At 45.4% G+C, this 15,016-nt stretch overlaps 1 protein-coding gene across 2 annotated transcripts in view; it reads right to left on the bottom strand.

The window, feature by feature from the left end:
• Positions 1–898: 898 nt before the first annotated feature.
• Positions 899–15,016, bottom strand: part of PI4K2B (phosphatidylinositol 4-kinase type 2 beta) — a 36,989-nt gene continuing 22,871 nt past the window's right edge. The window contains exons 7-11 of one of the 2 annotated variants that reach the window (XR_008630341.1): positions 10,937–11,033; positions 7,701–7,834; positions 6,771–6,830; positions 4,702–4,864; positions 3,534–3,670 (exon numbers count right to left, since the gene is read on the bottom strand). Coding sequence is in view for 1 of the 2 variants with exons in the window: in XM_055140612.1 (XP_054996587.1) it covers positions 3,497–3,670; positions 6,771–6,830; positions 7,701–7,834; positions 10,937–11,033 (465 nt within the window). In the remaining variant the exon portion in view is untranslated. Of the gene's footprint in view, positions 3,671–4,701; positions 4,865–6,770; positions 6,831–7,700; positions 7,835–10,936; positions 11,034–15,016 lie in introns of both variants that reach the window. The other variant, XM_055140612.1, reaches the window with a different exon arrangement.

Here is a 15,016-nt window from a genome sequence, read left to right as displayed (position 1 = left end):
GACTCAGTCCATACTTTCAACTCACTGGAAAAAACCCAAAACATTGGAGCAGCTACAGACCTTCCTTTTAGTGAACATAAAATAAGCGTACAGTCCTTGGGTTTGGGGGGAGGATGGGCTCCCAAGCAGTGCTCAGGCCACTCACGCCCTGATTCTCTGCTGAACGATTCTGATTCGGTGCTGGGCAGTGATGAAGCAGTGGGCTCCAGCCCAGAGGGTTCTGGGGGTCATCAGGGCCACACCCAGTGGGAAACGGAAACGGGTAGTTTACAGTATTTCAAAACGGCAAAGTTAAGCCCATCGCATTACTGAGTGTCGGACTCAAGACGTTAAAGATTTATTTTCAAGGAACTCTACTTGCATTCCCCAACAGGCTGAAATGTGCGGGGTACAATGATGCTGATTGAATAATGCAATTTGTTAAATGCTTCTGGAAGTCCTCTGAGAACTTCTCAGTGTATTGGGACTGTGGCTTAGAGCAAGGCAAGTCCGGCCTTGGGTACCGCAAAGTCAAGCTGGTTCCAGCACTCAGGAGTGCAGGTGGTCACCCCTCCGAGGACTGGGGTGGTGCCTGTGGGGTTCCTGGAGTCTCAGACACGGTGGGGGGGGGGACAGTCGGATGCTTGCAGTTTGTTCTCTGAGGGGCTGCTCCCACCCACTCACCCCCATTGGGGGTCAGGAAATGTGCAGTCATTTGTCATGTCATTTGTCCCCACATATCTCCTGCCAAACTCGTGTGTTCTGGCCCCAAGCTTACCACAGGGGGGCCTGGAAACAGCAATCCTGGGGTGTTGTGGGGAGCAGCATCTCAGGAGAGGGGACGGCTGTCACACAGACACATATAAACGCCATCTGAGGCGTAATCCTGATCAAGGAACAAGTCACCATCATGATTTGAATAAAGCTTTAATTCCATCAGCACAATATTTTAAAATAATTAAAAAAAAACCCTGTAAATCAACACTTTCAAATCTGCAAACAAGTAAAACAAATCATTTTCCCAGTCTTCAACTGATAATAAATGTGGGGCAGAATAAGGCAGCATATAATTAAAACTAAATGAAAACACCTTAGGGATCCAGTGACATATATCTTTTAAAGTTGTAAGGAATAAAACTATACATTAATTTATGAAGGAAGAAAAATGTGGGTAGGCATCAATTATAAACACAAATGTGTTCAAAAACACCGCAAATGTTCAGTATATTAACTTCAGGAACAATTTTAACTTTTAGACAGTAATTTTTATTAATTGTATTCCGCCAAATTTGATACTATAAACATATTCATTGAAAAATTAACACAATATTTAAATAGGAATTAAGTTCATAAAAATTTACAACAGAACCAACTTATTATTGTATCTTAAATAGTTCAAAATTACTCATCTGGCCTGGTCAGCCCACTTAAAAATATTTCCTCCGATTTCAATTTTAGGACACAAAGCAGTAACAATTTACTACTGTTATTGACAATAACAAAACTTCCATAAGAATGTTAACACAGAAATCCACAGAAACACTGACAGAACTTTGAGAAACATGTCCCCACACCTCACAGCCACTTCCTGCTAGTACACACATGCAAAGGCACAAGGTCATTGCCAGCATTTACCTGCAGAGAGTAGCCTGAGCACTCAATGTCCCAGTCACCTTCATCGTCTTAGCACTCAGACTTCAATAGGGAGGGGGTGGGCAAGACACCGTCCCCTCCCCCATATCTAGGACAGGAAGTAGGGAGAAACACACGCCTGTCTATCAAGCCTAACTGGACTTTCTGGAAATACTTTAAAAGACAAACCAAAAAAACCCTTAATCAAAACAAAAGTACAAATAAAAGGCCGAAACCACAAACTGTCCAATTTGGTGTGAAGGGAAGGCTCTCTGGAGCCGGGAGAGGGAAGCGGGAAGCGGGTGGGCCCTCCTCTCGCAATTGAATCATTCTGTGGATCCCAAGTGCTACAAATTCCCAGGAAATCTGACATACTGGAAATCAAAATCAGGTAGAAATGATCTCTTGGAGAATTGCAGCGTGCTCTTCATTTAGTTTTTATTTCTGCCACACCTGGTGGTGCTTAGGGGTTACTCCTGGCAATGCTCAGGGGACTATATGGGGTGCCAGGGATCTAACCCGGCTCAGCTGGTGCAAGGCAAGTGCCCTACAGGCTGTACTCTATCTCTGGGCCCCTCCCCGCTTGGAATGAGGCCTGTCTGCCAAAAGTGGACTCTCAATAGCACGTGGGTCACTTCACGGACACTACAGTTATTTTGTGTATTAAGCTATGTTCTGAGAACCCAAAACGCAATCCAACTGACACTTTGAGGTAAGGCTTATTTTCCAGTAAAAGCACTGATTGTAGAACTAAACTGAAGAAGAAAATTCAGAAGTATTAATTAAAATAATTGGTCCCATGCAAGAAACAAAAGGGAAATGGGGGGTGGGGTGGCATCTGTTTTGGGGCCCCACCCAGTGGGGTCGTTCTAGAAGGTTGTGTGACAGTCACTCTGGGCCATGTGGGGGGCGGCGGGGGAGGGGGAGTGTGGGAGGGGGTCCATATGGTTTGGTTCCAGGGATCGATTCTGGTCTCCTGCATGCAGAGTGTGTGACGGGCCCTTTGAACTATCCCGTCTCCAAAGGGAAATTTCACTTCTCCTTTTTGGGCCTTGCCTGGTGGTGTGCAGGGCTTACTCCTGGCCCTGACTCAGGAATCACACAGAGTGGAACTTGGGCGACCATATGGGGTGCTGGGGATGGAGCCCCAGGTCAGCCACATGCAAGGCAAATGTCTTACCTGTTGGACTCTCTCTGGCCCCAAGGGAAATTTTAATGCTATTTTAGAAATTTCAATATAACAGAGATCTGTCTTAATTTCCTATGATTCCCTGTCTTGGTTGAGTCTCTTTATTTTTAAGGGGGTAGCCTTAGCTTCCTCACACCCCCACTTACAAGACAACTGACAAAAATATTTTGAAGTGTAAGAAAGAAAATAGTCTGTGACCTCTAGCAATTGTCACTTTAAGGACATTTATTCAAGTTCTAAAATAGCAGCTTTAAAAAATTAAGGCAACATGGCATTATTCTTGATTTTCTAGCATGTACAAAAGTTCCAAGAACAGCAGTACTCTTAGCAGCCTTTTGTAATTGGAGAAGAGTCTCTTTGTTCTTTTCAATGTTTAAAAAAATATAAAAAAAAAATCATTGTATTCAAAGTCCCACAAATACCTCGTTTTCTACCTGGAATTCTAAAAATGATCATTACAGTTATTTTCAAAAATGTGTAAACCATGAGATCAGCTTTTTAACTGGCATCAATAACTTTTAATAATAAAAATACAATTTTCCTAGAAAAATACAATATAGAAGATACAACACTTCATCCCTGAAATAAATTTAATATTCTGGACAGAAAAAAACCCCGAGCGCCCCTGTAAACTTGTGCTTCCATTCAGAAACCGGCTCGGGCGAGGCGGGAGGCGGCCGAGGTTCCGCTCAGCGGCTACCAGGAGGAGAAGAAGGGCTTCCTGCAGTGCACCGTCTGCGTGAAGGAGCCGCTCAGGTGCACGACTCGGCCCTGGCCCCCGCCCTTGCTGCGCTCCACCACCACGCACGGCATCTGCACCAGCTGCACCGGGCTCTTGCCGTCGCGCAGGGCCTGGGTGAGGTTTAAGATCTGTGGGAAAGAGGAGGCTGTTGACCGGCTTGCCGCACGCCAGGCCGCCCGCCCCCGTTGTGCTAACCACCCGCTGCTCCAGCCAACGTGTGCGCCGGCCGCTTGCGCAAGAGGCTGCTGTGGTGAGGCTACCTACGCGTTTCATGTGCATGCTTGTCAGGTTTACATGAACACATGTATACCCCCCACACCCCCACACCACCCCCCACAACACACACACCACACACACACACACACCACATACATACCATACACACATGCACACACAACACATACTACATACACACACCACACCAAACACACACACCATACACATGTGCACACACCACACGCACACACACACCAAATACACACATACTACATACATCACACACATACACACATGCCATATATACACACCACACATACACCACACACACACACATGCACACACAGGTGCACAGAGAACCCGGTAAGCTTCAAACTACCCTAGAATGCCCTGGCAAAAGAGCAATGGAATTGGAGAACGGGAAAGTGAGGGACTCAGCCTGAGAAATGCCGTCTGACCTAGAACCCACATCAACACTGTCTAAGCCATCTGGCCTCAGCCCCTCAAGGGCCGCCACCTTAATTCTCAGGTTCTGTCCTAAGAGGGCGAGCCCGGCTTCACAGAGCTCCCGTAGTCAGGTCACGCACAGCAGGCTGTTGTGTTCGAAAGGGAAAAAACCACTGAACTGGAGGGGGAAAGCCTTGTGGACCCTTAGGGTACTTAAACATTCTAGAAACCAAGAACCCTGTGAACAGGCAATGTGACACAGAGCTCGAACCCCTGCAGGAGAGGCCTTGGTGCCGCCTGTCCGATCCCAGCTGCTCCCCTGGTACCGCCCATGGCTTCCATTCCTCAGAACCGACACACCCACACGCTGTACTGAGATCAGAGAGCACGGCTTTTTGGAGGCTGGCTGCTGCGGGTAGAACTCTGGAGGTCTTCGGCCACTTAGGAGGAGGGGGCAGTTGTGTGCAGGGCGCACGCAGCATGCGGAGAAACATACCTGCATCCTGGGCGGGCTTAAGTGCCATCTCGGCGGCAGCATGCCCAGGGCGCTGACTTTAACGTCAGGTTCCGAGTGCACGAGACATGGAGCATCCCAGGAGGTGCTGTGGGAACCCCAGCTCCCCGCGGGGCAGAAGGGCTCCAGGAAGACAGAGCTGAAGCTACAAGGAAAGACTTGTGCAGGTGAAGAGGGACAGACACCGAGGGCAGACGGCAGCATGCAGAGGGCGATGAAGCGGTGCACAGGCTGGAAGACACCCTGAAGTGCAGTGGGCCAGCCGGGGCTGGGACCTGGGACTTTCCACTCCCGGGAATCATCAGGGTTTTATGTCACCCAAATGGGGATGAGTTGTGTTTTTTTTTTTTTCTTCCCTGCTGTGCTGGGAATTGAACCCAGGGTCTCACACATGCAAGGCAGGTGCCCCATGGCTGGGCCACAGCTCCCGGGCCCTAAACATGTGTCTTCTGCGATTCAGCACTGCAAATGTGCACAGGTAGAGTGTAAAATAAATGCTCTTAGGAGCCCTGAGCACGACCTACTGCTACTTAATATACAATTCACAACGCAGTTTAACTAGCCCCACACTGAAAATGCGCCCATGCTCAGCCCGAGCCCTGGCCCACACCTTCACAGGAAGAATCAGAGCCCGTCACAGACATGCGTGTGACACTGAAGAGCCACTATTCAGCCCGGGCAAAGGCTGGGTTGTGCATAAGCACCAATCATGAAGTTAACTGGCAAAACTAGAAGAGGAGAGGCTTAGGGAAGAACTTAAATGGCAGAAGCAACAAGTTTTTGAGTCAAGTAAGAAACTGGTTGAAATAATAATCCTCTTCTAGAGCATAGGTTACCTAATTTGCTTTTTTTGGGGTGGTGTTGGTGGAGCTTTTTGTTACAACTATTTCATAGGCATGAATTTATTCTCTGTGCTCAGGGATCACTCCTGGCGGGCTCAGGGGACCATATGGGATGCTGAGGACTGGACCCGGGCCAGCCATGTGCAAGACAAGCACCCAGCCCATTATCCTACTGCTCTAGCCCCTCCCAACCCTTCCTAAAGTTTAATCTCTAAATGTTCTGCTCCCTTCCATATGGAATCTATAGATACTATAGAATCTATAGTATACTCTGGCCCTTAAAGGGCCTCCTTGTTCTGGCTCTGTCCCCTCCTATCATTTCCATCATTAATGACAACTCAGCATCCCAGAAAAAACACAGCATAAATGCAGCAACAGGAAGCAGAGATGTGCAAGCCAATACCCACCCCTCATGCACCCCCTTTCCCCTGATGGCTGGCCCCAAAGAAAACATTTCCAAGGGGGCAGCGTCTGGGTGTGCACTAATTCATCTCAATGGCTCTCAGTCAGCTTAATCAAAATTAAACTTAGTTAAGATGATGGAAAAATCAGTTTTTCCACAGGCGTGCACTGAATGAGCACCTTCAATTCAATGCCTACTTGCGGATGAAAGCCACTGAAAGACAAGGCTTACAGGGTCTTTGTTCTCCTTTCCCGCCCTCCCACTGGAGCAGAGGGAAGAGCCAAGCTGCAGTGCCTCAACCCAGCCCACAGGCCCACACCTGCAGACCAACAGACCAACGCATCTTACTCTGGTGAAACGCCAGTGAGGAAGGATGAGAGGGCGGAGTTACAGTGAGAACTCTGATGCCCCAATCAGCCCTGGGTCTCAGTGACCCGGCATTTACTGAAGCATGGAGCCCAAACAGTCTATGAGGAAAATAACCCGAGGGAACACAACTTGGTACTGAAAAACCACGGAAGTAGATTTAGGGAGAAAAAAGATAGCTAACACTCACAGTTACTGGAACACAGCCCAAGAATTCATACCTGGGGGAAACTGATGAACTAAATAATATACAAGTTCAAAAATATCCGATTTATGTGACATGGGAGGAAAATACTACTGACAGCAACCCCGCTCCCCACTTCTAATTATCTGAGCTATTTTAGCTCAGCACAAAAGGTATGAGTTGCAGCTTTGGGTTCCAATGGATAAAAAAGGTGAGTACTGTTTCAAAGTCACAAGCACATGAAAAGGTGACCTACCTGCCCCCTCATCACAGACATCTGATTTTCAAAACTGGCTTTGTCAAATCCTGCATCCATCTGTCACACAGAAAGAGAACCAAATGTTAGAACTGCAGAAACCAAGATCTCTGAAACAAGTATCTGAAAACAAATGGACTCTTCAAATGAGCACAGAAGGTCATCAGAAAGCTTTCCCAACTGATTAGAAAGGAACGAGAGGAGTATTTTTACAGGATGAGTTTCTGTAAACCTTCGGCAGTGTTTGTGCAAGTGGGCAGTAAGGCCCCCTGGAGGGCCCCGGGTTGATGGGGGTGGCGGGTGCTGAAGGATCTCCAGGGAGCAATGACGTTTCTTTTCCTCACAGAGGGCATCACAGAGGGCGTAGGCCAGATAAGCCGGGTAGCCTCTCGAATGGGCTCCGAATGGGTACAGCTCTGGAATGGCAAGAAGAGTTCTACAGATACTCTAACTTATACCGAGTATTTGAAATGAGTTCCCCGTCAGCGGGGTTAGGTTTTTAAGTTTTCCTTTTGTTGTTGAGCCACAACCAGAGGTCCTTGGGGACCACGTGGGGTGGGGACCAAGCCTGGCATGCAAAGCACACCCTCCAGTCCTCTGAGCCATCCCCCAGGCCCCAGTTCAGGCACTTGGGAGAATAAAATCCTAGCGGGTCACTGCTCATTTACTATTATAATTTATAGAGAAACTTCATAAAAATCAAATTTTGAAGAAAATAACTTCTCCAGTTTTAGTGTGGTCCCACTAACGGTGGGTGTGACTTACACATTCCTGCTGTTGGAAAGGAAAACTGCTAATTCTTTTCCGTTAGGCCCGATTCTACAGAGCAGAGCGCTAACTGAAGCAGCTAACTACAAATTAACTCAGCTCAGAAAATTGCTTCTATTTTCAGGTTTCATTTTCTGAAATAATGACACAAAATTGATTTACCTTAAAAAGTTCATAAAGATCTTCACATAGATCTTGCACAAAGTTCATGTCAGAAACACAGGGTAGAATCAGGTTTTTTATTTCTTCAGAAAAAGGAACCTTTGCTTGAGGAAGCCAGGCCCAGTGAAATGGATCTAATGGAGGAGGAAGAGGAAAGTATTTTTAATAGTAGAGGGAAAGTGTCTTATTTAAAACAGTATTAGTCTTGGTTGGACCTTTCCTTTAATTCCCAAGGTCTCAAAAAGAGAAAGTGGAGGGTGAGAACAGGACAAGAGAAATAAGTTACTAGAGAACAATTATATTTTGCCACTTAAACTTGAATTCTGATTTTTTTTTTTTGGTTTTTGGGTTATACCTGGCAATGCACAGGGGTTACTCCTGGCTCTGCACTCAGGAATCACCCCTGATGGTGCTCAGGGGACCACATGGGATGCTGGGAATTGAACCCGGGTCGGCCTCGTGCAAGGCAAACACCCTACCCGCTGTACTATTGCTCCAGCCCCCTGAATTCTGATTTTGGATGATCAATTCAGGTGGTACAGCACAATAAAGTACTATCTGATTTAATTAGGTTCAAGGTTTTTATTTATTTATTTATTTATTTTAATTAATTGAACCCAGGGCCTCATACACATGAAGTATCTCTTCTACATTGAGGTATGTCATAGCCTCTGAGGTTTTTTTTTTGGGGGGGGGGGTTGGTTCTGTTTTTGAGCCACATCCAGTGGTGTTCAGGGCTTTCTCCTGGTTCCTCAGGGGTACTGGGGATCAAAGCAGGGCTGACCATGTACAAGGCAAGCACCCTACCCACTGTTCTCTCTCAGTCCCTCCAGTCTCTCCCTTGTACAGTGCAACTGGCTGGCCTATTCAAAAGAAAGTTTTACCTCTGGCACACATCTCTCTGGAGTTACACCCAATTTCCTGATTAGCCCTCCCCTCATAATCACAGTAAGGACAGTCCTATGCCTGTCTACTCCAATCTCTGTCCCTCCACTTCCACTGTCACCACGTAAACTCTCCTCCTGGAGAAGCCAGTGGTCTCAGAATCTCCCAACGGGACACTGGTGGTAGGAAATGTACTCTGGTGAAGGGACGGGTGTTGGAACATTTTATGACTGAAACCCAATCATGAACAACTTTGTAACTGTGCATCTCACTGTGCTTCAATTAGAAGAAAGCACTGTAGCATTGTTGTCCCACTTTTTGCTTGAGAGGGCACCAGTAACATCTCCATTGTTGGACTTGTTATTAAAAGAAATAAAAATTAAATTAAAAGAAAAAATAACTAAAATGGAAAAAAAAAAAAGAAAGAAAAGACTCTCCCAAAGGCCCAGTTGCAGTTCTTCTGCTACTCAAAGTCTCTCTTGCATGGGACACTTTCCTGTCACCTCCCTATGCAAAGTTCTCTAGGGCTTTGGAGATACTTTGAGCTTACCTTGCTGTCTTTTAAGTCACTTCTCTTGTTTGCCGACTTTTACTCTTGTCTGAAAGGCCACTATCAGACAGTGCACTGTCTCCCTTGTCTTCATTTACTGAACATTGACAAGACACTTGAGTACTTGCATACGGGAGCGCCCAAGTGATGAAACTCATCCACCATGACTTCCCTAAGTGACAGCACACACTAACACTGCTTCAGCTCACAAGGTCACAGGGCAGAACTATATTCATGATACCGATTCTGTGGGCCAGTGCCAGACCCTTAATCCTCCATTGCATGTTTGGTGAAATTTCCCAGGTGAATTGAGTACCTTCAACTTAACACTTTACAAAACATAACTTACAAAAAGCAAAACAAGCCAAACCAAAAACTAAGATTAAAGTGTAATTGCATATAGATCCTAAGAACAATATGAAAAACAGAAACAAAACCCCAAAAAGACATCAAGTCAGCACACCAAAAAGGAAATCAAAATGGAGATTACAGGTATGGGAGAGATAGTACAGTAGGTAGGGTGTTTGTCTTGTACAGGTTGACCCAGGTTTGATCCCAGCACCTCATGTGATCACCCCATTTGGTCCCCTGGATTCCTGCCAGGAATGATCCCTGAGCACAGCCAGGAGTAAGCCGTCATCACTACTCCCACGACAAAATTCATGGTAAATACAAAAAAAAGATGACAGAAAAGGTTCAAATAATCAGTATTGAGTGAAACTTAGCACATACAGTGTAGCCATTAAGTTTGGATTAAAAAAAAAAAAATCCTGTTGGTGCTGGAGAGTCCAGAGGTTAAAGTGTTTGCATCGCATCAAGCGGCCCCATTTGATCCCCAGCATCACCATATGATCCCCTGAGTGATCCCTGAGTACAGGAGTGAGACCTGAGTACTGCTGAGTGTGGCCCCAAAATGAAGACCAAATTAAAAAATCCTGCTAAGTGCTGTTTATAAATGTCTTTTAAAGAAATCATAGGCCCTAAGATTGTTTTTAAATTTACCATACATACTACACATATAAGCATATTGTGAAACACATAACACACTGGGTAAATATTAATAAAAATAAATGGAATATAACAATGTCACATCAAAATTAAAAAAGCAAAAAATTTTGAGACGGCTAAAGTATTTCTTATTGATGAAAGAAGTCAGCAGAATATAAAATGCAACTGAAACACAAAGTTTAAAATGCACAAAAATGCAAGATGAAAAACACTATTATAATATATATATTTTTAAGAATGTGTGAATCAAACCCAGAGCCTTATACTTGCAGGATATATACTTTTGCAGTGAGCTATATCCCTGCTTCCAATCACAGTGGAATTTAACTTCCTCTCAAAATTAACAGATCAAGTGGTCAAAACACAGGTCAATAGTTATCTAATAACTAATACACTTAATTAACAGACAACCACAGAACATGACAGGGGTTATTCCTGGCTCTGCACTCAGGAAGAATTACTCCTGGTGGGCTCAGGGCCCTACACGGGATGCTGGGATCACACTTGGGTCAGCCATGTGCAAGACATACGCCATTCCCACTGTACTATTGCTCTGGACCCCAAACTTACTTTAAAAGGCAGATCCGCTGAAAACTGCAGAGCAGACAGTTGTGTGGAGCTCAGCCAAAGGCAAGCCGGAGTCCAGCCAGTGCCCGCCTTTGTGCCCTATTCCTGGCTGAGTCCTAAGGGATGTAAGTTAGTTACTCTAGTTTCTGTAGTCTTCCTAAACTGTTTCCTTCCTACTCTGGAAAAGGGGTAATTCTAGACTCTAGAGAAAATTCTAAATACTCACAGGTTCTCCATTCATCAGGATGTTTGAAAGGAAATGCTAGACCATTGTCAATTGCAGCTATTTTAATAAGTGGTTCTTTCTCAACTGATTTTGTTTCCTAAGAGAGGAGAAAACACGGTATGTTGGTAAAAAAGTTCACGTGAGTATTTCCCAAAGAGAAAAGCATTCACTGTCATTACGGAAGTTTAAAGACATTTCACCCGAAAAGCCTACAAAAATAAAGTTTAAATTACAAATTTAACCTTCATGGGAAAAGAAGGTTAAAAAAAGTTTTTTTCTTTTTTGCTTTTTGGGTCACACCAGGCATTTGCACAGGGGTTACTCCTGGCTCATGCACTCAGGAATTACTCCTGGCAGTGCTCGGGGGACCATATGGAATGCTGGGAATCGAACCTGGGTCAGCCGCGTGCAAGGCACATGCCCTACCTGCTGTGCTATTGCTCCAGCCCAGAAAAGGCTGTTTTAAAAAAAGTCAGTTAAAAATTTATCACCATTTTCTTTAACTTGATAAGCGACATTTATATAATAGTGGTTTCATTTTTTTCCTCCCTGGGGAAGAAGGCTTAGAGTTATTAAGAGTTAGCGGTGCTGCCTGCATACACTACACTTCACCTACCATCATTGATAGGTTCTTTGAAACTGCTACATTCAACTAAATGAAGCCTAATATGACCAGTATTTAATCGGCTAAAGCAACAGGCAAGAATTACAATTCAATGACACAAACAAACAAAAAAACCCGCCCACAAAAGTTTCAAATATCTCGGAACCCAGTGGCTTTTGGCAGAAATCCCTCCAGACTTAATTATTAAAATTTCAGAATTCTAAAATCACGTGGCCACGACATCATATGCTATTCATAATCAGCAATAGAAAACAAATTGTCTAACGCTGCCTTTTTGGCAGGTTTGCGTGTTGGGGGAAAATCCCAAATAATAATGGTGGGTCTGGTGTCGAAATATTGAATGTAATCAAAGTACAGAGAGAGTAATGTAGCAATCATCTGCCACAGAGGCAGGGGTAGGGGTGGGATGGGGGGCATACAGGGGTTGTTGGTGGTGGAAAATGTGCACTGGTAAAGGGAGGGTGTTTCATCATTGTATGACCGAGACTTAAACCCAAAAGAACTTTGTAACCGTTCTCATGGTGATTCAATAAATAAATTTATTTTAAAAAAAAGTTTCAAATAAAGAGTCCAAACACTTCTCTTTTGAAAGTCAATGAACATTTTCAACCATTCACTCAGCTTCCTTCATTCCCAGTCATTCCCGGTCATTTCCGGCCAAGGACGTGTGGTGGGGTGGAGGCTGGGGTCGATCCTGGCAGCTCGAGGCACAGTGACGGGGCAGGATGCCACCACAGCAGGACTCACCCCACACACTCCATTCCCAGGGTAAGTGGGCCAGCTGTGACACAGCAGCAAACCTAACGCACACCTGTGGGTGTGGGAGGAAACTGGGACACCCAGGGACGCCCACAGACACGGGCTCAGCTGGAGAGCCTGTTTCCTTTCCCCCGCCATTGTAGCAGGCCACAGGAGCCAAACTCCATCATTTGGGGACCTCCTATCATTTATTCTGGAGGCACCGTTTAACTGCACATGTGCAAAATGCTGGTCTTTTAAAGGGGACAACTAAGTTACCTGACTAAGACCAGGTCTTTCTGAGGTCCCATAGCAATAATTTAGAAATGTTTCCAAACAAACTCTCATCTCCATTACAGACTGTGGGGATTCCTAACTCCTACATACTCCTGGAGCAAACACTAAAACTTCGGGAACAAGAGGCCTCAAGTTAAAAAGCACTTTCTTTATGTCGAGAAAGGATTGCCTTAATTATCACCTGGATAAAAATAATAGGAGATGGGGGTAGGGTGGGATATTTTAAGATTGAAGGTAATAGACTAAAGATCCAGGTGATTTTTATTTTATTTAAAAAAAATTTTTTTAGTGAATCACCGAGAGGTAAAGTTATATACTCACAAACTTTCGTGTTTGCGTTTCAGTCATACAATGATCAAGTACCCACCTCTCCACCAGTGCCCATTCTCCACCACCAATGATGCCAGTATCCCTCCCACTGCCTCTGTGGCAGGGCATTCCCTTTTGTTCTCTCTCCTTGTGGGTGTTGTGGTCTGCAATAGAGGTATTGAGTTGCCATTGTGTTCAGTCATAGTCTACTTTTGTCACGAATCTCCCAACCTGAGCGGGTCCTCCTAACACCCTTTACTTGGTGTTCTCTTCTCTATCTGAGCTGCCTTTCCCCACAGCATGTGAGGCCAGATTCCAAGCTGTGTGTGGGGCAAACCTCCTGGTCCTTATCTCTACTATTTTTGGGTATTAGTCTCTATTCTGTTACTTCATATTCCACAGATGAGTGCAATGTTTTTATGTCTGTTCCTCTCTTTCTGACTCATTACACTTAACATGATACTTTCCATGTTTTTCCACTTATATGCAAATTTCATGACTTCATCTTTTCTAACAGCTGCATAGTATTCCATTGTGTAGATGTACCAAAGTTTCTTTAACCAGTCATCTGTTCTCAGGCACCCGGGTTTTTTCCAGATTTTGGCTATTGTAAACAGTGCAGCAATGAACATATAAGTGCAGATATCATTTCTACTATCCTGGTGATTTTCAGCCACATTTAGTTTCTTTAGTTTGTCAAATATCTCAGTAAATATGCACACTATATAAAGGCAAAAAGAAAATAAATTAGTAAAATCCAGTTGCTCGGCCTTTCCCCTAAACTGCCAGTCCTTCAACAAATTGTCAAAATGACCAGCACCCCTGGAGAGAGGCCGAGACGCTGTTTTCTGCTCTCCCGGCCATTGAGGGAACTTGGCACTGCCCGTGTGACCACGCAGAGCTCGGGGAAGATGGCTGGAGACATAAAGGGAACGGAAGCTGCCCCAAAAGGAAAGCCCCACCCATGCTGCATGGCAAGACCAGAGGTGTCTAAACTGTCACCCAAGATGTTACCCAAGGCGTGACCAGCAACAAACAAGCTCAAGATTCCTACCTACCATGTTCTTGGTGATCTTGGGCAAATTAGGCCTTCCAAGAGTCAAGACATCTTCCAGAAACACGGGAAGGGAAATGACAGGAAAAACAGAAGAAGCTCAAGAGAAAGGGACTCGGTTCGGAGGAGGCCTGGCTTGCTCCACCCAGAGCGGCACGGATGTGAGAAGTGAGAACTAAAGGGAAGGAGCCGGTGCTGCTGGCACTGTCTGCAGGAATTCAGGGTACGAGACGTGCCACAAAACCCTGAAAGTGGTCAGAGAGAGTACAGCAGGTGAGATGCTAGCCACGCATGCACAGATGGTCTTCAAAACACTGTCAACCAAGACAAATTCCTCACCCCAGAGCCAGGAATAAGCCCTGAGCACTGCCGGGTGTGGCTCAAAATACAAATTTGTATGTATAGTATAAACCTACATACTATACATTTTTGGAAACAACTCTAACTGCTCATCCCTTCCCCTCCTCTCCCTCCTCCAGTCTGCTTTCTAATACCAGGAGCTGACTTGCCTTTTCCAGATTTTCATATAAATGGAACTAGATGATTGTCTCAGTGGGATTTTGAGATTCATGCACATTCATCACATGCAATGTTTATTCTTTTCTTGTTGTTTTTGGGCCATGTCTGGTAACCCTGGGGTGGGGGGGAGATGCTACTCCCTGCTCCATGAACATGGGACTGCTGGTGCTGGAGATGGAGCCCAGGGCCTCTGCATACTAAGGCTGCACTCCTGCCCTTTGAGCCATTTTCCTGGCCCAGGGTTTATTCTTTTTATGGCTAGTATCATAATGTATAGTCTTAAATTTTTTATTAAAAACACCTTGATGAGACAGCTTCTCAGACCCAGACCTTCCCAGCACCCCCCAGACTAACACCCTGGCCTGTGGCTTGTGAGCACTCACTGCTGCCACGTTGTTCCCCGACCCCCCAAGTGTGTGACCCTTCCCAGCCTCTTGGACCCAGACCGTGCCAACACTCACCCCCTGCCCCCCACACACCTCCCTGGCTACAGCAGGGTATGGGGTATGGCCTCCACATAAGTGGGCGTGGCCTCTTG

Source organism: Sorex araneus, chromosome 5, assembly GCF_027595985.1.
Source record: "Sorex araneus isolate mSorAra2 chromosome 5, mSorAra2.pri, whole genome shotgun sequence".
NCBI classification, from domain to species: domain Eukaryota; kingdom Metazoa; phylum Chordata; class Mammalia; order Eulipotyphla; family Soricidae; genus Sorex; species Sorex araneus.
This window is presented reverse-complemented; position numbering and strand designations above follow the sequence as displayed.